This window comes from Strix uralensis, chromosome 5 (genome assembly GCF_047716275.1).
Source record: "Strix uralensis isolate ZFMK-TIS-50842 chromosome 5, bStrUra1, whole genome shotgun sequence".
Classification (NCBI taxonomy): domain Eukaryota; kingdom Metazoa; phylum Chordata; class Aves; order Strigiformes; family Strigidae; genus Strix; species Strix uralensis.
The window spans coordinates 39,131,220-39,157,366 of record NC_133976.1 but is presented as its reverse complement, the minus strand read 5'-3'; the positions used below and the strand labels follow the sequence as shown (position 1 = coordinate 39,157,366).

At 42.8% G+C, this 26,147-nt stretch overlaps 1 protein-coding gene across 1 annotated transcript in view; it reads right to left on the bottom strand.

Moving 5' to 3' along the window:
• Window positions 1–3,520: 3,520 nt before the first annotated feature.
• HMGA2 (high mobility group AT-hook 2) overlaps window positions 3,521–26,147 on the bottom strand; it is a 128,854-nt gene continuing 106,227 nt past the window's right edge. The window contains exon 5 of the mRNA XM_074869365.1: window positions 3,521–6,596. Coding sequence (XP_074725466.1) covers window positions 6,549–6,596 — 48 coding nt within the window. The 3' untranslated portion in view covers window positions 3,521–6,548. The remainder of the gene's footprint in view (window positions 6,597–26,147) is intronic.

Genomic DNA, 26,147 nt, shown 5'->3' with positions numbered 1-26,147 from the left:
TCCTGCATTTTTCCTGCTTTGGGAGACCAAAAGTCTGGATTGTGGGGGAGACACCAGCGGGTGACATTCCCCAGGTCTTGGATATCATTGAAGTTACTGTGTGTTTGTTGGGATGTAAATGCCAAACCTAAAAACCATCCCAAACTGAGCACATTATGAACCTTTGGCAAAAATAGTCTTATAACAGCACCTTAGATAGAGATTAATTTGTCTTGGCCCCAAGCGCAGCTGCAGCCTAGAAGAGGTAATTCATTGTGAACACCTTTAGAGCATGTCAGGCCTCATAAAACCCCTTAGACTATGATGTAGCTTTAGAGACAATACTCTGCACTTATGTAGGACCAAAGTAACTCCTTCTATGCATCTGCTGAGCTGGTTTGTTTGCAAATGTTGATTTAAATTTTAGGTTTTATTATGTGATATTGCTAAAACTATGTTTTTATGGCAAATGTGTTCCAATGCAATAAAAATGTGCTTATTTTTCTGCCTACTCCCTGAACTAAGAATAAAATGCCTTAAGTGACTATATATATTTAATAGATTTTCTGAATTAAAAACCTCTATGATTAAAATCATAATCTTTGGTGGTCCCACGCAATATTTTGTAGCTGACATTCATAAATAATGTAATGTAATCTAGTTTTTTGATGGGACTTCTGCCTTTGCTAAGTTTCCTCTCTGGCTAATTAACGTTTCTGCCTGCCATTGACTTTTCAGATCCACCCAGCTTTCATTTGTTATTTACTTTCATCGATTATTTTAATAGCGTGCCTTAATGTAGCATATGTTTGGATTCCCACTCCAGTTTTACACTAGCCATTATTAACAATGTAAAGCTCCTCCTTTATATGACAATGCTAATGTTTTTAGCTGTGCTTAATTAGCCCCATCTTAGTAGGGAGACACTGTTGAAGACTTGTGTCTTATCTCCTAATGTTTCAATTTCCCTTTTTTGCCAGCAGATAAAAGCTGATGATAATCCTTTGCTGCAGGTTTGGGGCACAACCATCTGCAGCCTTATTTTAGAGTGTAAACAGGCGGATTGCTTCCCACTTAAACTGCTACTACAGTGGACTGTTACCTTCAGTCTAATCATAATTACACTCGTGTATCTTCAGAGAATGTTAATTACAGGAAGACGCTTTCTTTTTCTTGAATATTGGAACAAATGCATAAGGGGTGGGGGGGGGGGGAAGCATGAAATCACAGGTGGGAAGGAAAGAAATGAAAAAAATTTCCAACAGGTCAAAAAGTTGTTTGGGTGGCAAAGGGAAACAAAAAGTGGGAAGAAAAAAGACACGATAAACCTTGCTGTCACACAGAGGTGAATCAGCCAGAAAGGTAGGAGCAACAGCAGAGCTCACCACACCAACAGAAGGACACGAGGACAGTCAGAGCAGCAACTCCGCTATAGAGGGACCTGCATGTTGGAGACATCCCAGAGCAAGGTGGAGTGCATGCACACGGCGGCTTCTCTCCTCACACACCTGTGTGTGAGGTGGGGTGGCAAGGGGATCGAGGTTTCCCCATCATTAGTGTCTCCTAGCGTGGCACACAGCCCACGGGTCCAGGAGCCAGGTGGGAACAGAGCACTAACCCACATCGACTGTGTCAGCTATGAAACATCCAAACAACAAGGACAGCAAGATGATTTTTCAGACAATGTATGTAACACGCAGTGGCTGACATTAGTTTGACTGAGCAAGTAGATGTAATAAAGCTTCAATTGGTATTATTTCTGAATCAAGAAGGCATATGTCAATTGGACCTTTATTTGTACTAAAAGCCATATGCCGAAGTACTTTTATACATTTAAAGGTTCATGGATCAGGAGGATGGTGGGAGATTAAAACAGGATGAATTGAGAGACAGAAATTCACATCCATGTATGCAGAGGTGCTGGGATCAGGAACATTACTTCCTTCAGGATCCAGGTGAAGTTTGAGGTGTGACAAATCTGACTCCTCTCTTGTGATCAGAGGAACACATTGTTGCCATTGCACTGGATTCTGTCTCTAATGACGACCAGACCAGATGTTTTGGTTTTAAAAGCAGCTACGGACAATTAAATTGCTGTGCAAGGCACTGGCAGCGCCAGCTTTCAGTAATTCCCCATCTTTGCGTGGATGTGATGTGATGGGAGTGGAAAGCAAAAGCAGAAACTTAATATGACCCTTGCCACAGGCATCCTGGATAAAGCACTCCTGGCCGCTAGACAAACGCAGGCCTCAATCCTGCAGAAGCCGATTAGTTTTATACACACAAATAGTCCCACTGTGGCATAAAGCGTGCAGAAGTTTATTGGAAGATGCCCTGAGAAGGGAAGTGGGAGTGAAGCAAGCTGGAGGAATGACTAATAAGTAGAGGGGAGTTAAACACAGGGTAGCAGAAGTTCAGCCACTTGGCTGATCCATCAGGTGGGTGGGTTACAGCTGGAGTATCACATCAGATACAATAACAGGAAGAGCTGAGTGATGGCAACCACGGGCAAGAAGACCACCAGGAAGACTGAAAAGTGGAATGATCCTTTAATACCACCGAGCAGAGTGAGAAAGGAGAGGAGGATACATAGTGTGATGAATGCAATTACTCATGTCTCTGACTCAGGACTGAATGAGTGTTTCTACTTACTGCTTTTTTTGTGATTGCAATTTGGTTATTTTACAAGTAACCGAGTCCAAAGGGAACATGCCATGAAGCCCTTGGGAAAGCAGAGGTTACTAGGCCAAAAGAGATTAGGTGGAGAGTTTGCAAATGAGTGAACACAAAGAATGTGTTCATCTGAGGAATATCTGAACAATCACCTTAGGTGAGAGAGGCATGGTTGCAAATATGAATCAATGGACAAGTGCCACAATCTTTAAATCCCACTGTAACAGGACCATGTAAGAGCAAATGAAGAGGAGCAGTCAGAAGAATCCCGTCCAACTTGCCTGTGACAAACATGAAAGGGGTCTAAGTTTTAATGCAGTTTCCTGAGCTCCTCAATTTGTGCCCCAGACCATACCCAGCCACATCCCCATTTCTGCTGCTCTGAGTATCTGCTCTTTTTAACTTAATGGCCACATAATGGAAACTCCATAAACTTGGTTGCAAACCACGATCTTGCCTAAAAAGAGGAGAAGGCTTACCATCTTGGAGGACCCCTGAGGGGCACATGTGAGGCCAGGCAACAAAACCCGTTTCAGCCTGGCCTGTGCCATTGTTTCCCATCTGGTGGGTAGGATCGCCAGTCCCCAAGTGCATGGCTCATCCCTTTGCTCAGCACAGTGAGTGCCAGGCCAGGAATGGGCGCCTCACCTTCAGGGGAGCCTCATAGGATGTGTCCCTCTGCTGAGTGCCCACCCCTGGGGCCCGTAACAGCAAATGCACTTCATCTTAGGCACACATCTACGGTCCTGGGACAAAAAAAAAGACTATTTGCAAGAAAAGCTTTTACAAATTTGGTCACTGTGACCAAACTTTATTACCCATTTTATGGAACTGTGACAAAAGTCTAGGAATCAAACAACATGGGGATCACAGAGGCTATTATGTTTATTGCGCTGAACAGACTGTGATAATCCATTAAAGGAACATTTTCAACAAGCAAGCGATTCGAAGTACAATCATAGACAGCAACTCTACACAAAGAATAAAGCAAAAAGTTAGAAGACACTCAGAAGAAAAAGTAAACTGTAGTTAAACATCTTGAAGCGTTTTTTTTTTTCCTGCAAACACACCTCTCTTGCAGAAATGGTAGAAGAGTTAAATGTCCAGTCTTAGTTAGCAGTGACCAATGACAGCAAAGAACAGTCGTATAAAATTTATCTCCCACAAAAATAAACTATATATATAAAAAATTTTATGATGTTCTCACTGACTCAATGGCCACATGCAATTTTTCAGTCTGAAAAAATGAGGTATAGTAGGCCCTAAGAGGTAGTAATGTATTTTGATTGTACTACAATATATAGAAAACAGAAGATTCAGTTCATCAGAATGGTAAGTCTCTCGGAGGTTGAAGTGTGACACACACCCAGCAATTATTTCTGTGTCATCCACTGAATACTGTTGTTTTCAAAAATGCAAAAAAAACCCCAAACCCCAGAAGGGACTTGCTAAGGCTTGATTCGATGCTCTTTGAAGTCAGCAGAATTCCTTCTACTGCCTTCAAGTGACAGTGGATTTGGCCTGTTAAAGCTGCTGTATAGCTAGGATTATTTCTCTGTCATTTAATATTAATGTGTCTAGTTGTAATACTCCAATCATCTCTTTCTCAGCGATTTCTGTCACTGAACCCTCCGCGGGCTTTCGAGGAGGTCTGCATTTCTTGACACTGCCTCTTGGAAGAAGCCACTAAGTAGTTATCTTTAACTGCATTTGGCTCGGTACTAAAGCCATACCAACAGACGCCCTCCTGAGAAACTACCCCTGGCCCAGTTATTAATACTATGGTACAAAGTACTGACTAGGAAAGAGAGGAAGAAGGGAAATAAAACAGAAATAGAGAAAACTAAATAGGTGGAAGGGGAGAGAGAGAAAGAACAACAAAAGTGAGAGAGAGGAGAATAAAAAAACTCTACATAAGAAGCATTTAAAATAAATCTGGCTGAAACATATTACAAAATCACATTTGTGTAAAATACACAAGCTACTAATTATTTTTTTTAAACACATATTTGTGATTGCATTATGCAAAAGCTGAGCTTGTTGCTTCCCACCTACAAAGCTTCAAGTTTCTTTGAAGGTTTTTTTTTGTTCGTTTTTTTTTTTTTTAATACGAAAGTAATTTAAAATGTGTTCATTTTCCACAAGTTATTTTACAAAAATAGTTTTGAATTAGGGATTAGTTGCAGTCCTAACTGTTTCAAACGTCTCAAAACTAATGCTGAAAGTAACAAGTTCATTCCATTTAAAGTCTGGAGGTAGATCTTTGTCAATCAATTAGTCCATTTCTTTAAACAATTCATTTGAGGTACAAACTTGGACAGTAATATTTAAACATTACAGCTAAATTTTTTTCTATGTCATGTAGTGTCATTGAAGAAAATTATCCTCACTAACCTATCAGCAATTCAGTACAAAAATATATTCAAGTTAACAGTACATTACACAGAAGTCTAGCAGAGAATAGGGTAAGTACATTAAAAAAAACCCAAACCAAACCAAGAGAAAGAAAAATACATAGTCATGCTGAAACACAATAAAGATATTGCTTCCTTAACTGCAATTAAGTGTTGAAGTAGAAATAAGGGGAAAATGCAGATACTCATGATTATCTACCCAGTAAAAATTTCCTGCATTGAATGTGTATAGCAGCATGTATTTATCAGTCTGTTGAGTTATTTGTAAAAATCAGAGGTAGTATTGAATAGTGGGGTAATATTGCATCTGGTGCTAAAAGTGCTGCTTTGAATGAAAAGATGGAGAAATGCCACTGGCACAGAAGTGCTCAGTGAACCATCCTATGTCAAAATACATTGCTTAAAGTAATGCACAAGCTTAGCTGAGGTACATGGTGTTAGTTCTTACATCATGACTGATGAGTAATGAGAAGAGATTCAAATCTTCTGAAATACTGGTACGGGGTGAGTGGAACTAGTCAAAACTAAGCAAAACATCTGGTTTACTTTTGTTTAGATAAATTCATGATTAATTTTGAGGTACCTTTCTGTATGTTTTAAAACACTTTTCTCGATAAAGACTTAGTCATTAAGGGCATAAGAGTGTTTGGTGTCAGTCATTTTTGTTTCCACAGAAACGCCTGACTCTACAGAAAGCCGACTCCGTCTGGCTTCCTATCGTCCAGAAGATGAGGGCTGTTCATTCTGTTTACTACTACTTCTGCTGATATGTTTGTATCTATAACTATACAACGTATCTTTGTCTTTCTTCCCTTTTGCAAAATGAAAGTACCTTTTTCATGTTGATGTCTTTCTTCTGATTACCAGCTGAAGTGAAAGATCAGCTTTCAATATTTTTCCTGAAATAACAGTAAGTCTTAAAAAAAAAAAAAATTTAAAAAATCAAGTACAAGTCTACAAGAAGGTTACAAAAGAGGAAGCAAAATATTTATCCCATCTTTGGTGTTCTAAAATTGACTAAGTAGGGAGTGGGTTGCTGGAAGTGTTGCAAGGCTTTAGTGTTACACACCCAGCCTTTTCTATTTCAATGCCCATTATAATGACTATGTTACAAGTTTCTTGTTTATATGCAGTGCAGTGAATGACATAAACCTGATTCAGAGCTCTTCTTGACCCATTCACCCTTACTTAGCAGCTCAAACTATTAGTAGGTTAAGAAAAAAGAAAACAGTAATTAAAAGTTGCATCGTTAATCTGTGTCCCCCCCCCGTTGTGTTACAGCAGTTTTTCACTAAACCTGGGACTGTGAAGGGATTACAAAGAAGATGATTAGTCAAATCCTTTTTAAGGTTATGCAATTATTTTTTTCCCCCAGGCAAAAGTGGAAAGACCATGGCAATAGAAAATAAGTGGTCAAGGCAGTGTCTTCTCCCTTCAAAAGACCCAACTGCTGATGAGGTAGAAATTGCATGGTGTGGTCTCCTAGTCTTCCTCTGCAGACTCTTGTGAGGATGTTTCTTCAGTCTCTTCCTAGAATACACAAACAGAAAATATAAATACTGTGGTGAACATGTGTCTTAGGCTGCCACCTCACTCTTCTCTCATGCCTGACAACTACTTCCTGAACTAACAAAATGCCCTTTACAGATGCTGTGACATCTGAAGAAACCACCATCTGGGGGAAGAGGGGAAAATCCCCTGCTCTCTGATCCCCCCACTTCGCCTTGCCAGGCTTTCCTCCTACCCCAGGGGGTACCAAGAACAAGTAATCCGTGCCATGCTCTGTCATGGGCCTCTTACGGCCAGCAGACATGGGCAGCTAGAAAATGGAAAAGCATTTTGAGCAGGTACCCAATATTAAGCAGGTGCTCTGGGAAGCCTTCTCCTCGTCATCAGCTGTCATCCTCCGTCCTAGTGCTACCTTCATGTTTACCTTCAGCGGGCCTGACCAAATGCGATGCTCTTACGCTGCTTATTTAACAAATGTGCAGTACCTTTCAGGACATGGGTGGTAAACTGAGGGCAATAAACATTTCTAATCAAAGGGGCTGTCAGTGAAAAGTTGTTTTTTATCAAACGCTGTGTATCATCACCTAAGACAACACGTGAAAAAGATCTAGGAAGAAGAGGAATTTACCCCCTCAGCCAACTGAGACCTTTTAAGAATGACCAGCTTAAAACAGCTTATAACAGTCTTCATACTTTAATAGATTTGATTTTCCACATGGCTTCATTTTGTCTGGGTGGCTAACTGACACAATTTATAACTCTCTTCCTTTCCCAGGCCACTACAGTACACCATTCAGCAAAGCATGCCTTAAAGCTTGCCTGCGTTATATGACCAAGCTTCCATTCATTAGTGTTTGAAACACCTCAGCTGTGAAGGGCTCCTAAATGCTACCATGTGTGACACTGCTGCAGAGGAGCGGCATCAAGGAAAAACACTGGGCTTTAATCATAGGCCACTGCTCACTGCAATCCCCTTTCAAAAGGTTTCAACCTCCCCCAACATCTCCCTGCAAGAAAAGGCTGAAAAAAAGCTGTAAATCTAGGGAATAAACATAAGTATAAATGAATGGATGACAGCTTAAAAAATACACCCATAGCAGCATCAAGCCATGAGATTTCACACTGGTTTTGTTTAGTCTGCTTTGGGTTATGTGGGAAATGTGAAAAGCATGAAGCAAAGGCTCCCCCCTCTCCCTTCATACCCCCACCCCCTGCTAAAGCTTGGGCCTCAGATATTTAAGCCAGTAGGTTTATACCTCTTGACTAGGAAACAGGCCATGACCCTGGGGTACTCTCTCGAGCACCAGGCACAAAGAAAGATGTAGCATGATCAAAGCTGTGGATGGAGGAAAGAGAGCAAAGTCAAGTGTCAGCTGCCCTCTGACCTTGAATTTTCAATTAATATTTAAATTCCAGAAGACACCAATCTATCATGCAGATGAACAATTTCTTCCTCACAACAACTCGTGTCCACTTGTAGCAGGGTTACATTCACAGTGCTGCTACAAAAATTATCCCCGACTCATGAAACGATTAAGTGAATTTTTCTCTGCTCCTGGTAGCATTGGGGGGACCTGAGCTCACACTCCATTGAATCCCATTAATGCGTAATGCATTTTCGCTGGTTATCTTCCCCTGCAGAACAGGACTGTGACTGTTACAACATTTAGCCAAGAAGAAAAATGTTATCTACAGGCACCTACAAAGGGCTAATTTGGGCTGCATGTGGAGAGACAGCGCAAAATATGTTGGTTTGAGCCTTGGTAACTCAGAACTCAGGATGACCGTGGCAAACACTGTCTTTGCCTCCAAGCCAAGGATATCAGTTAAAAATTGCAACTGTGGATTCTGTCCTCTTAATACAGGTAGACATATTTTGGTATTTGATGATGATCACGTGCTTAATTCCTTACAGCACCACGGTCAGCCTTGAGCCTCTCATTGTTTCCCAGAAGACAGCAGCGCATATGTGGGAGGAGAGCAGCAGCTCCCTTTGTTTTATGCTTGGCTTGTAAGGGAACTACTGAAACCTGATGGACTCATTTTCCATGAAGGTAGACTTCCAGTCACAGCATAAGAAGGATGGGGTAGAGGAAAAGTATGTGGAAGGACATACTTCAGAGCCCAGGTGGGCTGTCGGTGGCCACAGAGAGCTATTTTTAGTTAGAGCTGACCACTCTAGTGATTTTTACTGTGAATCTCACAATACTTTTTTTTTCTTGTAGCCCCTGCTGCAGCAACCAAGAAAACTAGTAAGAAGCTCTTCCTTCATGTATATATACGTGTTCATGTAATGAAGGATGAGTTTCTCTTATCTGCATGTGTACATGTGTTACACATGCAAATGTGTGTACCTGTAGTACCTGAAAGGATGAGAAAACAAAAATCAAGCTAATCCCCCCAAAATATTTAAATAATAAACTAATTATTAAAAAATGTTTGAGATTGGCAGACTTCAAATTCACAACAGTCTTGGGAAAGACTTTTTTTCATGAAGAAAAGCTGGCAAAGGGATCAGAATGTTGTGCAGCAAAAAGAAACTTTCCTTCATTAAGTTCATTCCTTGCAAAAGCTTAAGATAGCTCAGTTACAGATGGGTAGTTTTAAGCCAACCTATCATGTAAGTCCCTTGTCAAGACACAGATGGAGACATGATTGCTGCTCTGAAGTGCTTACAATTCAAACAAAGGGATAATACAAATCAGACATATATGCATGGAGGAACCCAAAAGCAGCGAGTAGAGGTTCTGAAAGAGAAAATGCAGATGTATAAGACATAAACAGAGAGGGATTTTTTGCACTTGTGAAAAACTGGTTGCAAATATCAGACAGTTGTGCAGCTGTGATCCTTAACCCACCCTTTGCCTCTACAGCACCCATGTGAACACACACTTCTCCCCAAAAGATGGAGCAGGGCAAGTGTTTTGAAAACTGTGCACCCCTTAGAAGTGGCAAATTGGCTCTACACTGAGTGATTTCAGCCAGAGATTTACTGAATTGCATTGCTTGGCATGTCAGGGCCCTGGGAACCTCAGGGGATGGATGCTTTATCATCAGTTAGCACCCTCCAGGCACTTACAAGTCCTCACAGACCAACGAAGGTTGATGGCATAGCCATGTATCATAGGATCAGTCCCTCAGTCAAAAGCTGAAGGAGGAACTGGCGCTGAAGCTAAATATTTTGTAAGTCCAGGTGTGCTTCAAATCAAGTTGTAAAGAACAGCAAAACTCAAGAAGGAAAGCATGGTCGTTAGAGAAGACATCAGAAATCTAAGTCACTCAGTCACAGCATGATAGCCCCGCAGAGCATAAATTCAGCAACACCACCACAGGAAGCGCTCAGCCAAGAAGCAAATGTTTCAGGTTACACCAGCCTTAATTCAGGTTGTTCTCACTTTTTAGGTGCATTCACTGTAGTTGTGGAAACAGAATGGTGACATGTGTTAATTGAGCGTAAATGTTCATCGACCCAGTTTTGCCTTGAACAGCTACTCCCCTGTTATTTGTTTTCTGCTGCAGCAAGCTAGAGAGGCTGGGATAGCAGACTGCAAAGAGAAACCTGAGAAAGCTTCAAACTAACCAGGTCGGATCTGGCTAACAGAGAAGCCACAGTGACACAGAGCTCAGGGTGAATAGGACAAGCACCTGAAGGGTAGGGTAAATACTCACATGCGTAACTCAGGCTTTACTCCCTGCTGCTAAGATGATAACCCAGGTGGCTCCCCATGCATCTGTGTGCCCCCCATACATGTGTCCTCAGGGACACACTTGACACTTCAGACACACACGTGACTGACATGTGCCACAGAAGCAGTTTTACTTGGCACATCCTGTTCTTGGTTGTCGCATGCATGGGTACGTTTATCCCAAGTTGCTACGTGATACTGTAAGACAAATTTCAAGCCAGCACGCTGAGCTGTTTCCACCCTTAATTGCTATAACTGCCCTGACAAGCAGGGACTGATGGGGAGCTGCTGTCTCTCCCAAAGAAGAGCAGCAAGAAGACTTTCTCCAAAGCTCCTATGTGCACAAATGTTTAACAGGTCTTTTCTTGAGGGGTATCACTGGCCAGCGGCTGGCAGATGTGGACACTGAACTGGGAACCTCGCCTCTCACTGATGCTGGGCCCCAGCAGGAGAGAAAGAACAAGGGTTTCCCAATGGCTCACAGCAGGTATCTGCTCTCAGAAGGGCTACTCTGCTGGGGGCTGGCACCTGATCTGCGGAAAACAGACTCTACAACTCAGAGAGTTATAAAGCAGGTATGTTTACTCCGGTGCTGGGGTGCAAGGGGATTTCTCCACAAAGCTTGCACACCAACAGCACATTTTACCAAAAACTTATAGAGTGTGGATATTCATTGGATTACATAATACAAATATCCATATGCATAAGTAAGGCTGGGTTAGTTCAAAGGGCTGGTGTCAGCAGTTTATGTTATCTTTGCACCTGCGCATTGCCTCCTGGTAGTTGTCTTCAGGGGTCTTTTGGAGGAAGGCTTGTAGTCTTTCTCACCTTGTACTTTTCCTCGGAGCATGTGCAGATTCTTTTAGCCAATTTCTTGAACAACAAAAGTGGTTTCAGCCGGTTTACTCATTCTATCTTATCTAAAAGTACCAGTGTATCAATTTCTACCATCCATATATGGCTATCTACTCATTAAAAGACTAAACTAGTTAGAGCACATCTGCTTTCCCAGGACAAGAAACATATTTTTGTCAAACATAGTAATTCTTGGTAAGTTTCCACAGAAAACTGCTTTGTTTTGATGAACACAGTAGTCCTTGGTAAGCTTCCACAGAAGAGTCAGGGCAAGCAGGATTATTAAGCAATATTCAGAAATCATTATAAGTTGCTATAAGTTGCTATAAGTAAATAAGTTGCAAAGCAGGTGATCATTTCCTTGTATCACACCGCTGTTGTTAGCTCCGGGAGGCAGGACAGCAGGCTTCAGGCTTCAGTTAGAAGTCCTCTCTGCAGCCATTATGCCTATTTGGTCTTGCCCAACACACAATTTCAAAATATTACGTTCTTGGTGGGATCTGGTTGCCTGAAGATAGGACCCCGGGGCCCTTTTAGTTGCTCTGGGTACCTCATCTAGTATCCAGCAGCCAGGCCAGAAGGGTGCTGGTCCCCTGTGTCATGCCCTCCTGCTCTGTGTAGATGTCTGTCATCCCCTGGGACACCTAAAAGGGCACAGAACAGCAGTGTCGAGATGTGTGGTCCCACTAACCCTCTCCAGAGCTATGATGCTTCATCTCTGCTTTTGACGGTTCTCCACTGTGGAAAAACAAACTGGTGCATACTGCAGGAATATATGAAGTGGTAACTACTAGCACATGCACCTCATTCCTAAAGCTCAGAGGTGGCACCATCCAGAATGGAGCTGCGCAATGAATGATGATATTTAAACAACAGTGTCTTTTCAGGTCAGAGTCACTCCATCTTCCCAATAGACTTCTTTCCCATGACATCCTGCATGGGTGAAATGTAGCTCTACTTGTTGCTCAAGATGTCCATCTGGTGATCCACATTTGGTTGGTGCAGGCTATTTTTCTGTCAGTACAAGCAGCCAGTAGCATCCTGGTGTCCTCAAGAACAAACAGGTTTAATTGGTCTTTGTATGTCCTCTGCATTCCTTTTTTTTTTGGTGGACCCCCACAGAATGGTCACAACAAAACCCAATGATGAGACAACTGTTGGGTGTTTGAGAGGAGCATTCCCGCCATCTGCAGAAGGGCAACTGTTTGGCATTTTTTGTAAAAACGTTTGTTCTGTTCTAATACCCTGGAACAAAGCTCCTTTACGGTTACTTCAAGGTTAATTGTCTTTGCCTCAAGAAACTCACTAGCAATTCATTTTTTTCACCTTCTGCTCATGAATTTCTGAATTGTGGATTTAAAAAACCAGAACCAATTTTGTGAGATGAACTGCAGGATCATAGTAATGCTACATACGGAGCCTCTGCATTTGTCAGAGCTTTTATTTTATAACAAAGTATTAGCTATTGGCACAGATTTTGCTGGCTGCTTTCTAAGCCCAAGAGGGTATGCTTGAATAGATATGTCAAAAAGAACTGCTGACAAGAGCAACTTGCAAACTGTGGGCCATTGTCTGCTGTTAACTTGTCTGAAATCCCCTGGCATGCAAGCTAATATTTTCAGAGGAGACCCTGAAGCCAGTGGCTCCTATTGCAGACACAGGGGCCCAGGCTGTGCCCAGCTGAGACACAGTGCCATCCCGACTGCTCCACAGCCAATGCAGCAAACTCCTTTAGAAATTCTTACAGCACTAACAGACAGAGTAGGTTTGCTCTGCATGAAGTTTAGGGTGGGATCTGCTGCTTTGAGCTACTTCTCTCTCTTCAAAGGGCACTGGTGAGCTTAGTGACAGCTGTTACTCAGCAGTAAGGCAAAGTTTATTTCCAGAAGCTGGATTCAGAGCTCAAATTGTTGCATGTATTTACTTCACACATCACAATAAAAGGACTTTTTAGGGTGTTGTGGTATAAGCCCAGAGGGCAACTGAGCACCACGCAGCCGCTGCAGCCGCTCGCTCACTCCTTCCCCCCCCAGGGATGGGGAGGAGAAAATAAAACAAAAGGCTTGGGGACCGAGACAATGATAGGGGGGGATGACTAACCAATTATGGTCATGGGCAAAAGACAGACTTCATTGAGGAAGAAAAGGAACATAAATTTAATTTGGACACCACCACCACCAATCTACCAATCAAACAGAGTAGGACAGTGAGAAAATACAACCACATGTTAAAAAAACACCTTCCCCCACTCTCCCTTCTTCCTGGGCTCAGCTTTGCTCCCCATTACCTCCTCCCCTCAAGCGGCACAGGGGAGCAGGGGATAGGGGTTGTGGTCAGTTCATCACCTGTTGTTTCTGTCTCTCCTTCCTCTTCAGGGGGAGGACTCCTCACACTCTTGCCCTGCTCCAGCATGGGGTCTCTCTCATGGGAGACAGTCCTCCGTGAACTCCTCCGACATGAGTCCTTCCCACAGGCTGCAGTTCTTCATGAACTGCTCCAGCGTGGGTCCCTTCTGCAGGCTGCAGTCCTCCCAGCAACAAACTGCTCCAGCACGGGCTTCCCTCAGAGTCCTCCCGCCTTCTTCAGGTGCAGCCACCTGCTCTGGCTTGGGGTCCTCCATGAGCTGCAGGTGGGCATCTGCTCCACTGTGGACCTCCATGGGCTGCGGTGGGACAGCCTGCCCTCTCACCATGTGCTGCAGGGGAATCTCTGCTCTGGCGCACCTCCCCCTCCTCCTTTCTTCCACTGACCTTGGTGTTTGCATAGGTATTTCCCTCACTACTCCTCTTATCAGGTTCCCCTTCTTAAATACGTTATCACAGAGGTGCAGCCACCGTCACTAATTGGCTTGGCCTTGGCCAGAGGCGGGTCTGACTTGGAGCTGGGGGAGCTTCGAGAAGCTTCTCACAGGAGCCACCTCTGTAGCCCCCTCCCTCACTACCAACACCCTGCCACATGCAAACCCAACACATAGGGCAGAAGACATCACCATAACCATATACAGAAAGGCCACACAACTCTTCTTACTGCTGGATTAAAGCATGTTTTTAAGAAAGGCACATAAGGAAATTATTTTGATACAGAAATTCCATATCTGAATACATATAAGTCAACCAGCCCATAAGCAAGCTATTTCTGTGCACTGTCACTGCCAGCATGCAAGAAGGAGCACAACTCTAACTTGGTGGCTAAAAGCACAGTTAAAGACTCTGCCTACAGAGCAGTTCTGAGACCCCCTTCCCTCTCCCAGCACTGTTTCTGCAGTCACTGACTAAAGTATGGGACAATCCTGGAGGTAGTGAGCAGGCAGGTCCCTCCAAGGAAGCAAAACTCTTGGTACTTAAATGATGTTAAAGGTAAAATAGAGAGATGACAGCTGATGGGGTAGTTTTGGATTGAGATTTAAGGACTGGAAACCAACATTCTTGCTTTAAATGTGTAAGTTCCTATGGACTTAGCCTCTAATGGCTCACGTCATCATGTAAGGATGACGGCCTTCAAAAGACTACAGACTTGGCCATGGCATGAGTCCAATATTTGGATCCCAGCAAGCACCCTTGTTGAGCTGCCGCTTAACTTTCCCAATGCCCAAAAGCATGCTGGTGGGCATATGCACAGCTGCCTAATGCTCTTGGGAGCAGTCTAAGGGCTGGCAAGTGTCTTAAAGATCATTTTGACTTGGAGATGTTCTCAAAGTTTCCACATTCAGGAAGGCAATGCACAACAGACAGTATGAGTAATACTTTTCTTTGAGTGTGCACGTATGCAATAGTTTGCAAACTCACAAGCAGACTTGTTTTGAAATCCCCGTGCTCTCTGATTTGAAGCAGGTATTTCAAAATGCGTTTTCTAGCTTCTAGGAAGAAGCCTACCCACCAAGCTGTTGTGTATGGAGGATGCATCTTTCTTCTGTTGAAGTCACTCCACTTTTATATAAATGGAAAAGGAGCAGATGGAAAGGGAGCAGAGAAAATAAAGCAAAACACTGATGCTGTCTTGCAGGTGATCAGCCCGTGGCTTTTGAGCTGCATAGTTAGTGAGCAAATTAAGGGAGTCCTCTCCTTTCACTGCTGGAACAACACTGCTTGACTAACAAAAAGGCTGTTCATGGGGATAACTGGATGATCCACATCCCCAGCTGTTGGAGGAAGTGAACTAGCTGGGGCAGCCAGAGTGAAATTGCTAGGGCTGCACTCTGACTCAGCTGCTGGTGGGCATGGCCCAGGCCAACAACAGTAGTAGAGGTCAGAGAGAGCTACCATCCTTGCACACCCAGGAACCACTCCTACAGATCCCCTTCCTCTGCTGGAAGAAGTGTCTCACAAGGCTTGGCCAAGTTTTGGTCCTTGAGTAACAGGTTCAGATAACTGGAGGGGACCAGGACACTGCTCAGGAAGATCCCCTCAGGACAGGACAGGACAGGACATTCCTCTTTAAATTAGAACAGCCGCCTTTAAATACAGATTCAGTCTCTTCCTGTTAGATTAAGGGGGATTCAAAAACATTTCTCTATCTCCTAGCTTAACTCCCACCTGGAGAACTGTTTGGTATAATGGAGTGATAATGAGTCTCTGGTTACTTTGAGAGAAAGGGCTTATCTGACACAGGATTTTTAAATCCAGGAGGGCTCACACTGAGAACTTCCAGAAACAGGCATTAGACTGGCCGGACATTTAGCTACCTGAGAAAGTACCTGCCTTAGGCTCTGCCTCTCAACATGTCCTACAGATAGGCTTGAACTAACTTCAGCTCCAAGAGCCCAACTTTGCCATGGATTTTAGAGCAGCCCTGAAGTTAACTCAGCAGTGAGGTTTCTCCAAGGCAGCAGTTCGCTCAGCACTGAAGCCTGTGCTGCTGAAGCCTTTTGAAATTGAGATTCAGCTGTCTAAATTACGTCAGGCCGGATTTCTTAAACACGTTTTGGCATCTGAGTATAGCAAGTGCCTTTTTGACCTAAGCAGGTCAAAACACTTTGAAAAAATCTGTTCCCCATGTGATTAAAAGGAGACTGAAAATCTCCAGCAAAATCTCAGTACTGGTCAAAAGAATTTTGCAGGAAGCACCATTTAAAGTCTATAAAGCACAGACCTAAAGTGAAAATGGTGCTTGAAGCAATCGTGGGTGCTGTGCTAATACTGACAGAGACGTATTTTGTCTTGGAGAGCTTCAACCCTACAAGATGTAAACAGTTCTGGTGGGAAGGAAATAAAATATTAAGGAAAAGAAGGCAGGGGTTGCTGTTAGAAATATATACAACCAAGTCTGGATTAACCCCAGCTTTGAGAAGCTGCTCTTACAAACCTCTTGTGGAGGCTGTAAACTGGAGGAGTTGGTAAACTGCTTTGCATTCACACAGCACACCATGCTCCAGAGCCAAAATCCAGACTGGAGTGCAAGGCAAGCAGAGGCTCTAATAATAGTCTCTAATCACTAATACAAACATCCATAATTAGATGAAAGAGCAAAAAAAGGTGGATGCCAATCTTTAGAAATCCTTAGGCTTGTACAGTTCACTGAAACGCTGTGGGTCACTACACCTCTGCTTTCTTGTGGCAGTGGAGATGGCAAAGCCCAAAAGGATACTGGAGCCCACACAGGTAAACCTGAGGGAGCCTGCCTTCCTCCCGAGCCCCTGTGGTACTTGAAACAGCGCCAAGTTCTGTGCGTATTTTATGTGAAGGTCTCCCTGAATGGAGTGGGGAAAGGAACACTAGGACAGGCTTTGAAATGGAGGTCAAACTCACATCATTTCCCTTTCGCTTCCCCCCCATTTTAGAACACGAAAAAGAGAATAAAGTAAGGCCTGTTAGATTTCTATTCTCCTCTCCCCCACCCTAAAACCAACTGCTTGTTCCAGGCAGGAAGCAACTGCCAGAAGTTATTCCTTTATCACTTAAAAAAGCATTATGGCTCCGTCCACGGAGCCACTGGCAACTGCGGTTTGGGAACAGCTATCTATCTCTAATGATAAATAATAAAATAAAGCATCTTCCCTTTTGAATCCCAGCTGAGAGATTTTGCCAAGTGATCAAACTTGTCTGAACCTCGGAGCAGCAGCTTTGAAGTAATAAGAAAGAGATTGAAAACCTGCAGCCAAGAGCCGCACACACCTCATTAGAGCCCAGCCATGCGGGAAGGAAGGCCGAGCAGCAGCCGCTGGGCCCAGCCCCATGTACCCACTGGAAAGGGGCTGCGGGAAGGGAAGATAAAAGAGCCTTTCACAGTGGAAGTGCACTGGTGAGATTTTTACGAGTGCCAGCCCCAAGGGTGAGTGGCCCATGCCACACTGCTGCCCGCCAGCGCAGGCCTCAGGGTGGGCAGGGGTGCAGGGGGCTCTGCCGCTTCTGTCGCTCTTCCTCAGTCTCCCCCAGCTTTTCCCTTCCTTTCTTTTTTTGTTTCTGAACGAGACAGTTTAACATACAGGGCTCTACCTTCCCCGGGTTGTGCTCAAAAAAGCCCCCCCAAATGAGAAACATATTTCTGAAAGATAGTGAGCTGGATTCTCCAACCTAGTTCAGCAGAGTTCATGTGAGACTTTGTGGTATAATTCAACTAAATGATTTTTTTCCTTAAAAAAACCCAAAACAAAACAAAAATACTAAAACTTAACAGACTTGTAAAACGCTTTTAAAAATGTCTGAAGAGTTTAATCATAGATCTTACCACACAGACACTGGTGAGGCTGTGTGCTGGCAGTAAAGCAGAGTATTTAACTTTGAGAGCTGAAGTTCTGGGTTTAATTTTCAGTTTCAGACTAAACAGCAGGTCTGCAGCGAAAGGCAGGGCTGAGCAAAATGGGGTAATGGAAATGCTTTTCTTGCAAACTTTACTGCTTGTGTAACCATGGAGCACCTCTTTGTGCAGGCAAAAGCGCAAAATCAGAGAAGTTTGTGTTGGTTTTAATAAACTCCCCCCTAACCCCTCCCTTTTTTTACTGCAAAGAATTCTGCTGCTATTTTATTATGTAATGCTGCAGGCTAAAAATATATCCCTAATTTAAGCCATCTTGCCAATAAATCTACAAATACCAGGTAATCCAAAAATGGTAGTTATGGTTTATTGACATACTCTTCTTGTCATCTTAATATGTTCAACTCCTAAAGGATTTAGAGTGATGCATTTAAAGATTTTTTCAACTTCTTGAATATCTCCACACAATCTGGTGGAAAGGGTGATAAAGTATGGTCCTCTTCAGCACAGAGCAGCAACCCAACTCCTCAAGCTCCATCTGCGCCGCAATCCATGCTACCACAGGGTGAAGCTTTTTCTTTCTCTACGCAAGATAGTCTGATTCAAAGTGACTGGGGCTGTCCAACTTAATAGATAGCGATTACTTCCTTTTGATTATAGAACCTTTGAGAGTTTCTTTTCCAATTGAACACATCTAAATTCTATAATCAAATCAGAAAAGGTATTGTGGTGGAAACGTGTGTTCAAAACACATTTTCTTTTAGGACTGAGACAGATTTACTGCAATTTATACCTCAATGTTAATCTATTCTACTCTTCCTAAACATAAAAAACTACTAATATAAATTACAGTTAATGCCTCACTATATAACACAGTTCTCAGGAGACTATTAAAACGATGGGTGAGTGGCCTAACATACTGTAACTGTCTCTTTGCTGTTCTGATTTCAGTTTCCAGATTTTGCCTCCAAATAAGCATGTGAATCAGGCAAGGGGGTGGAAGCCATTCACTGCCCTGAATCTGATATCTCCCAGGTCCTAGAGCTCACATGTCCCTTCCTCCCAGACTCAAGTCTGGTTTCAATGGAGCTCTCATTTTTCTTCCCACTAATCCTGCCACAAGATCAACCATTGGTAACTCTGTGAGAAATTAAATACCAGGATGTGGGAAATCTGAGATCTGAATTCGGGCAGAATGTGGGTGATTCATTTTTTTATTTCTTTCCTTCTCTTTTCCCATGGTTGTTGTGTGGCAAATAACTCTCCAAACCTGAGATCAAAGATTGACCCTGAACAATGTGACTGCATTGACAGAGCAGAGGCAAAGCAAGAAGTACATCAGCAATATTATATCCCTTTTTTATTATAAGTAACAGTTATTTCTAAAGAGAGATTTTGGCCAACATCTTCTAAAAACATTCTGGCATTTCCAGAAATGCCTTACAATGGGATCAGCAGCAGAACTTCATCATGGTGATGCTCACCATCTGCTGGAGCAGACTTCATAAAGAATTTAACATTTGTGGCATTGGGATCCCAATGAAACAGGATCCATGAGATAGTTTGCTATGCTGATGTGAGTGCTACAAAGCCCAACAGTCACGCTTTTGTTTTGAATGGCTTTTTTCCTTTCTTGATGTATTTCTCCTTTATTTATTTAGGTCCTATAAGGATGAACTCAAGACACTTACAAACACTGGACTGCCCAAAGGTTTAGGTCCTTCATGCGCTACTTGGCAATGTGCTGATGTCTGAAAACCACTTACATATTCCTGTAGCCTTTAACATGAAGTACCTAGGAGCACAATTCTCACTGCATAGCCTGCTAAGAAGTTGTGATATTCCCAAACTTCTTACTCTGTCTGTAAACACAGCAGCACCATGCTCACAATATCCAATAAGCAATCGATGACCAGGAGCTCTGAGTCGACCCCCAAACAGCAGCCTGTCACAGCCAGTGCTTGCCGTTTGGGTTGCTTCACACCATCACAGCACTAAGGGACAGCACAATGAGAGCACTAACAGAAATGATATGGGATGAAAGCTTCACTGGGGAAAATAGTTTTAGAGTGTCTATCACAGTTTTATTTTGTGCTGACTTTTATGAATCCTTTGCCTGAGTTGTCCTCTCTGAGATGCAAGGGAGGAGGCATGCTCATAGGTCCAGCCTATCCATCCCAGCCTTAACATCTGGCACAGGTGTCACAAGCTGACAGGCTGCCCAAGGAGGCCACATGTTACCCCAGAGTAGCATGACAGCGCTGATTTCAAGGAACTAAATTCACCAAATTCCACAAATGCCCCATAGTGACTGACAGAGTAGCTGTGAAATGCTTCTTCTTCTATTCCAAGACTGTTATTCTGGGCAACAAGGGGACCTTATAAAATTCCCCAGATGTCATGGAAACCCCAGAATGAAATATGATATTGGCTTCTTATTGCTTCCTTCCAGAACATGTTTAAAGATGTATATCAGTTAATAAGGGTTGAGCATACCGCTCTTTTCCCTAGCCAGATCTTTTTTAATAGCGCTGGTATGCAAATACTATAACTAACCATCCTAGCTAATTATTTAACATAAAAAAATGTATTTTCATTGGTCTTAACTTTGATTTTCGTTGCGTTTACCTTATTCCACATCCACTGCAGCATACCTAATTTTTAGCACACAATTTGCAACAGAAATTACATGGTTCTGAACTGGCATGGCAAAGATGTAGCAATTTCTAAAAGTGGCTACATAGAAGATTCATGTCCTGTGTTTTTCAGCACAGCAGATGTTACAGCCCTGGAGTATCTATTAATAATATTTATGTCAGGAAATAGGGCATCTTTCAGTCATATTAGACGGGTGTGGAGGAGCAACAATGATGCTAACTGTGAAAGATGCAGAGCCTTTATGATAACTTCAGCAATCAAGCTCTCAGCAAAGAGCGCTTTCTTACTGTGCAGCTTTCTGACACACCTTACCTTTGCTAATTAGTATTTTGATTATTTTTATTGCTGAAAGTCCAAAGGCTGATTGTTCTGGTAGTTTCAACTTTCTGGATATCATTCTGGAAGCATCTTAAAATAATCCAGATTTTCAGGAGGTAGACAAGTACTGCCTAGAATCCTGTCTGTCTGTGAAGATACTCAAGTGTCTGTGAAGATACCCAAGTGTTAGCAGCACAGACTCTTTGTTACTCTTTGAAATCTTGGCCAAAATATGTAGCATGTGTATGCAAAAGTAAGCACTGTTTAATTTACTCTTGACTGACATTTTTTTAAACACTGTTCCCTGCCCAGCCATCTTCCTCAATCGTGGTTCCCAAGTACACGTCACCACTCTGCTCTTCTGGCTATCACTAGTGAGATTTCAGTTCACATCAAATCAGAGTCAAGTTCTGAACTGGATAGCGTACCTCCCTAAACAGCTTCCGTGGTCACAACCATGGGGTCAAACACAAAGCTACCCTGTCCACAGTCATCACCTGCCTGTCTAGGGCTTCTTTCCCAAGCAGGGAGGGGAGAGGGAAGAGGTGGGGAGAGCACAAAGAGGAGCACTGCTGACTTAGGGAAATGCTTTAGCTTACCCCTTAGGCCTCCAGCCTTCTACCACCAATTGCAGCGCCTGCTCCAAGTGCTATGCATGGAGCAGCTCAGCAGCTGTAGTCCCTGAACATTTATATGTACTTTTAGGGACAGGTTTTGCCCAGCACACAGGAAAAGTGCAGTGACCTGAGAGCATGTCTGTATTGAATGGTCAAGTGGGTGACCAGTGCTGCATTCAGAAAGCTGCCTCCCTACTCTAGGGCTTGTCTCAAGGGAATTAAATATTGTGTATTTGAACAGTTAAAATAATCTGTTTTTGCTCTTGTTCAGAGCTGAAGGCTCTTTCTGTGTTGGGCTATGCCATGGCACTTCAGCTCTTCAACTGACTCAGGAACTGTCTGACAAGGACATGACATCTCCCAAGTGGCACGTTGCAGCAGGCAAGACTCTGAATCCCCCAGACAGTCCCTGACAAGCCATGAAGCAAAAATATCTTGCTAAATCTGATTCTTTTTTAGTCACAACAAATCATGAGTGTGGGCACTCTCATATCTCTCTTACGCAAGAAGGGAGCATCAGCACCTCAGTTTTAGCAGAAGGGGAATCCCCTGGCAGCCTGGAGTGCTGCTGGGATGAGAAATGGGGCTGCTGCTTAGGTGACCTATTTCCAGAGCAACTCCTGCGGCCACCATGGTCATACGAAAGCAGGCTTCCCCTGCTCCCCTGCAAAGCTCATTCTACCCTCACCCCCACCCCCCCGCAAATACTGGATCCTAGCAGAGGCCATACAGGGTTTCTAAGTCCTAACTAATGTGAGACAGGAGCCTGGGGTAGGCAGTGCCTTATGACAGTGCAGCTGCTGGGCAAGTGCTTCTCACTCCTGCAGTGAAGCTAAGGTGCCTGCTGACTGCAACAGAGACTGGGCAGGTAGGGGTTGGGGTATTTTGTGATTTTCTCTATAAACACCCAAACTCTGCCTGTAGAGAAACAGGGCTACCTCTGTATCTTCTGGTAAATCAAAAAGATTGAGGGCTGGATTACGAAGGTTGTTTGAGTATCTAGTAAATCAATGGTTATGATGCACACTTAAATGCTTAACTACCTTTGTAAAAAACACCTGCCTGTTCCCTTTGTGCTCTCCATAATGATGGAAATGCTGGGCAAGCTCCTTCTATATTTTCATTACTGGTAGGATGGGTTCAGTTGAAGAAAATACTCAAATGAGCTGTGAGCAAAAGCAATTTTTATAAAAGTGATTTTTATAAAATTGATTTATGGTAATGATCCTGTGGCTCCAGTGTTCATTGTGTGAAACTGCACTTGCCAGCAAAGTCTTTGTCATCCCAACACTGAAAGGCCAGTGTGTACTTACCACTATCGATAAAACAAACTATAAAAATGTAAAAAAAAATAGTCTCATAAAGCAGCAACCTACATCTTCAGATCACTGTATTTCTGATTTTTGACTCTTTAAAAGTGACTGAATATCTGAACATACTCCTGTCCTGAAGGTAATTTTTCTTCTTTTCTTCCCTTCCTTTGGTCACATAATATCTCAGCTTATTTGTTTAATTTATTTACAGCCAAATTTCTGGAAGCAGCCATCTCAAAAATGTTACTCTACCATAGCTATGTAATAAACGACAATCATAAATACTTAAAACCTTGGAAATCTGAATTTTACATGGATTTGGGTGTGTAGCCTCATTGAATTACAATATTCAGAGTCTATTCAGAATTGAGGTTGTATAAATAAAAAAATATTGGCTGTCAGAAATACCTGACTTCCTCTTCTAGCCTTCATTCTTTAGCACAGGTTAGTGCTTCATCTGTTCATAGAAATGATAATTGCAACTTCCAGATTTTTCCTCAGGTTTTTTTTAGTTTTTATTTCAAAAAACTGTGCTCTTTTCTTTTTTTAGTCATCAGACAAACTATTCAGTCTCCCTGTCACAATAAACCAATCATAAAATAAGACTGAAATAAGCCAATTATAAAATAAGACTGAATATGTCTTCCTTTGGAAACCACATGATGCAGTTGCCACAATTTGCCTTGGAAGGAGAAAGAAGGTAAGGACATTAAGACCAGCACCCTCCATGAGACTCCCATCTCCTGCATCCATGAAGAAAGCAAGAGACCTTCCTGATTTCCCTAAAATCAAATTCAAGCCTCTCCCAGAGCAATGGTAGGCCCATTCCTGCAGTTCAGGCATCGACCTCATTTCTTAGTAATTCTGGCTGTAGTCCACAACTTTGATATTATTCTAATTTTTTTTTTTTCATTTTACACTAAGCAATCCTTACAGGTTGCCTGAAATATAAGCAGCAGAACTGGTAACAATGAAACATAATTTTCATATTGGAGCCATTTTTCATAGGACTTCCCATGACATTTTTATCCATTTGTTACAAGGATGTTTTCAAATCAGAAAAATGTTTCCAGAACACTCAAAAGCAAAATCTGGAAGGATTTTGCAAAGCAAAAGTGTTCAAAAACTAAAATCAAACCCTATTTTGATCTGAAAAACGCAGTCCCCCAAGTGATCATAATATTGTGAAGCTCTGGAAAAACAAAAATTCCAAGGACATCTATAGGGAAAAGTGTCAAAAAACACAGGTTATTTCATGATGAAGCTATGCAAAACCTCTGACCAGTTTCAACAAGCATCATCCCCTGTCTGGTGGTGGTAGGAGGCAGGGCACTGAGCCGGAGGGCCCTGCAGCAGGTCCAGGGCTCAGTCCCACTGGGAAAGCTTTGGGCAGCTCCACTGGGACCACGCTCCACATGGGGAGGCACAGTGAGTCTGGGCTGATGGAGCTGTGATACACACTTGCTCAGCATGTGTTCCACATGGTACCAAGAGCCTCCAGTACATACAAGATGGCCTCTGCCGCTGCCTCTGGGAAAACATTCAGTATTTGCTTTAAAAAAACCAGTAATAAATGAATGGCAACTCAGCCTTTCAGAGGATGTTCTGGAGTGGTGTATATAACACACATGCACTTACCATACACTGAAGTATAAAATTCCATGTACCATTGGAAAATAAAGTTTTACCCCTCTGGGACCTGACAACTTTCTGACTCTCTGTATCAGCAAATACAGAAAAAGTACACAATACACAACACAGCTTGCTGGATGCAGTGGGTAGAGCAATGAAACCCTGAGGCACCAGGTCAACCTCCAGGGAAGAGGTTTTTCAATGTTTCTACAGCAAAGGCTCAGTTGAGTTGGCTTGGCAGGACACAGGTTGGGCTTGGACAGTGACACATGCTCTCTCAGATGTGTATGTGCACCTGGCTTGGGTGCGAAGGATTTGCCATCCAGTCTGTGGCAACGTAATCTTCTTTTCAACCTGCTGAAGAGGATTTCTGGTGTATTTCTACTGCATTTTTGTCTGGGATTTCCCAGAAGGGAAAAAAATAAATCCACATGTGGTAGCTAGCACGTACGCAGAACGCCCGAAGCTTGTGGAAGTGCAGATTTATTGCTCAGCACAGAGAGGTGACGCAGCACGTGCACCATGGGCCTGCTGCCCAGGGTATCCCAGCGCATCGGACCTGCCACACAGCCACCATGGGTCCCGCCATGGGTCCCGGGCTCAGCTCTGCTCACCAAGTCTGCTGCTTTTGGGCTGCATATGAATGTGTGAATCACAGATGTAGGTCCTGTGCTGCAGAGCCTATCTGACGCTTTTAGCATTTACTGTGTCCTACGCTGAGTAGGCATATGTGATGGACACAGCTGGGGAACACATACAACTTGAGGTTGTGAGGTGGATATATATTATGACTAATTAACATGCATAACTTTAGTGATACCAAGACTAAGAAATTAATAACAGGAAAAAATACAGTGAATCTGTATTTTCTTTCCTATACAAAATAACACTTCTCTTTTTAGCTTTTATTCTTGTTGGGATTTGATTTTTCTGGATGTTTTAAAAGCGTCTAATGTTTTAAAAGCATCTAATGCAGCTACACTTTTTTGTGTACACTTTACGTGTACTTTTCTGACTGATACACTGTCTTTCTGACTGATAGGCTGTCTTTCAGACTCAGATACAAAGGATTTGCAAGGATTTGAGATATTAATAGACCTCCCAAAGAGATTATAAGAAGATTTTCAAAGGGCTGTTCTACACTCCCAGTATCTAGAAATGATAAAAATAAAACATGTCCTGTTTCCACAAAACTCTGATAGCTTTCATGATGTTTTCCTAAAAATATCTGTTTCCTTTGTATTACTTAAGAGTGTAACTCCTCCATATGGCTGAGGCCACAGCTGCTGCAAATAGCTTAAAAATGAGGAAATAGAGAAATTTCTATTTCTATTTCAACTGCTTATTTGCACACCTCAGTAAGAATATTACTACACCATGATTGTAAGATCTGGCTGTCCATACTTCAGAGACAGAGCGAGTTTCAAGGGAGCGTCTTGTTTTTGAGGTTTAGGCACATATTTATGTGAAAGTGCCAAACTTACTGATGTCACGCAGTTAGGCTGGCTATCTTTTCCTCATTCCCCCAAGGAAGTGTGAGAGTATGCGTCAGTAATCATCACAAAGATGTGTACAGACCACAGTATTTAAAGGTTTGTATTAATGATATGGGTGTGTAGATTTCCAGTGGATTTTACTGCTGCATTTATCGTCTGTGTGATGGTAAATCTTCAGAGCTCTGGGGATGTTTGAAGATATTGCAGAAGTTTATATAGGCATCTGTATGGCCCTAAACTGGACACCAGATATCCATAAAGAGATTTAGAGCATGGTAGAGCCCTGCACAGTGCTTAAAATCTGGGA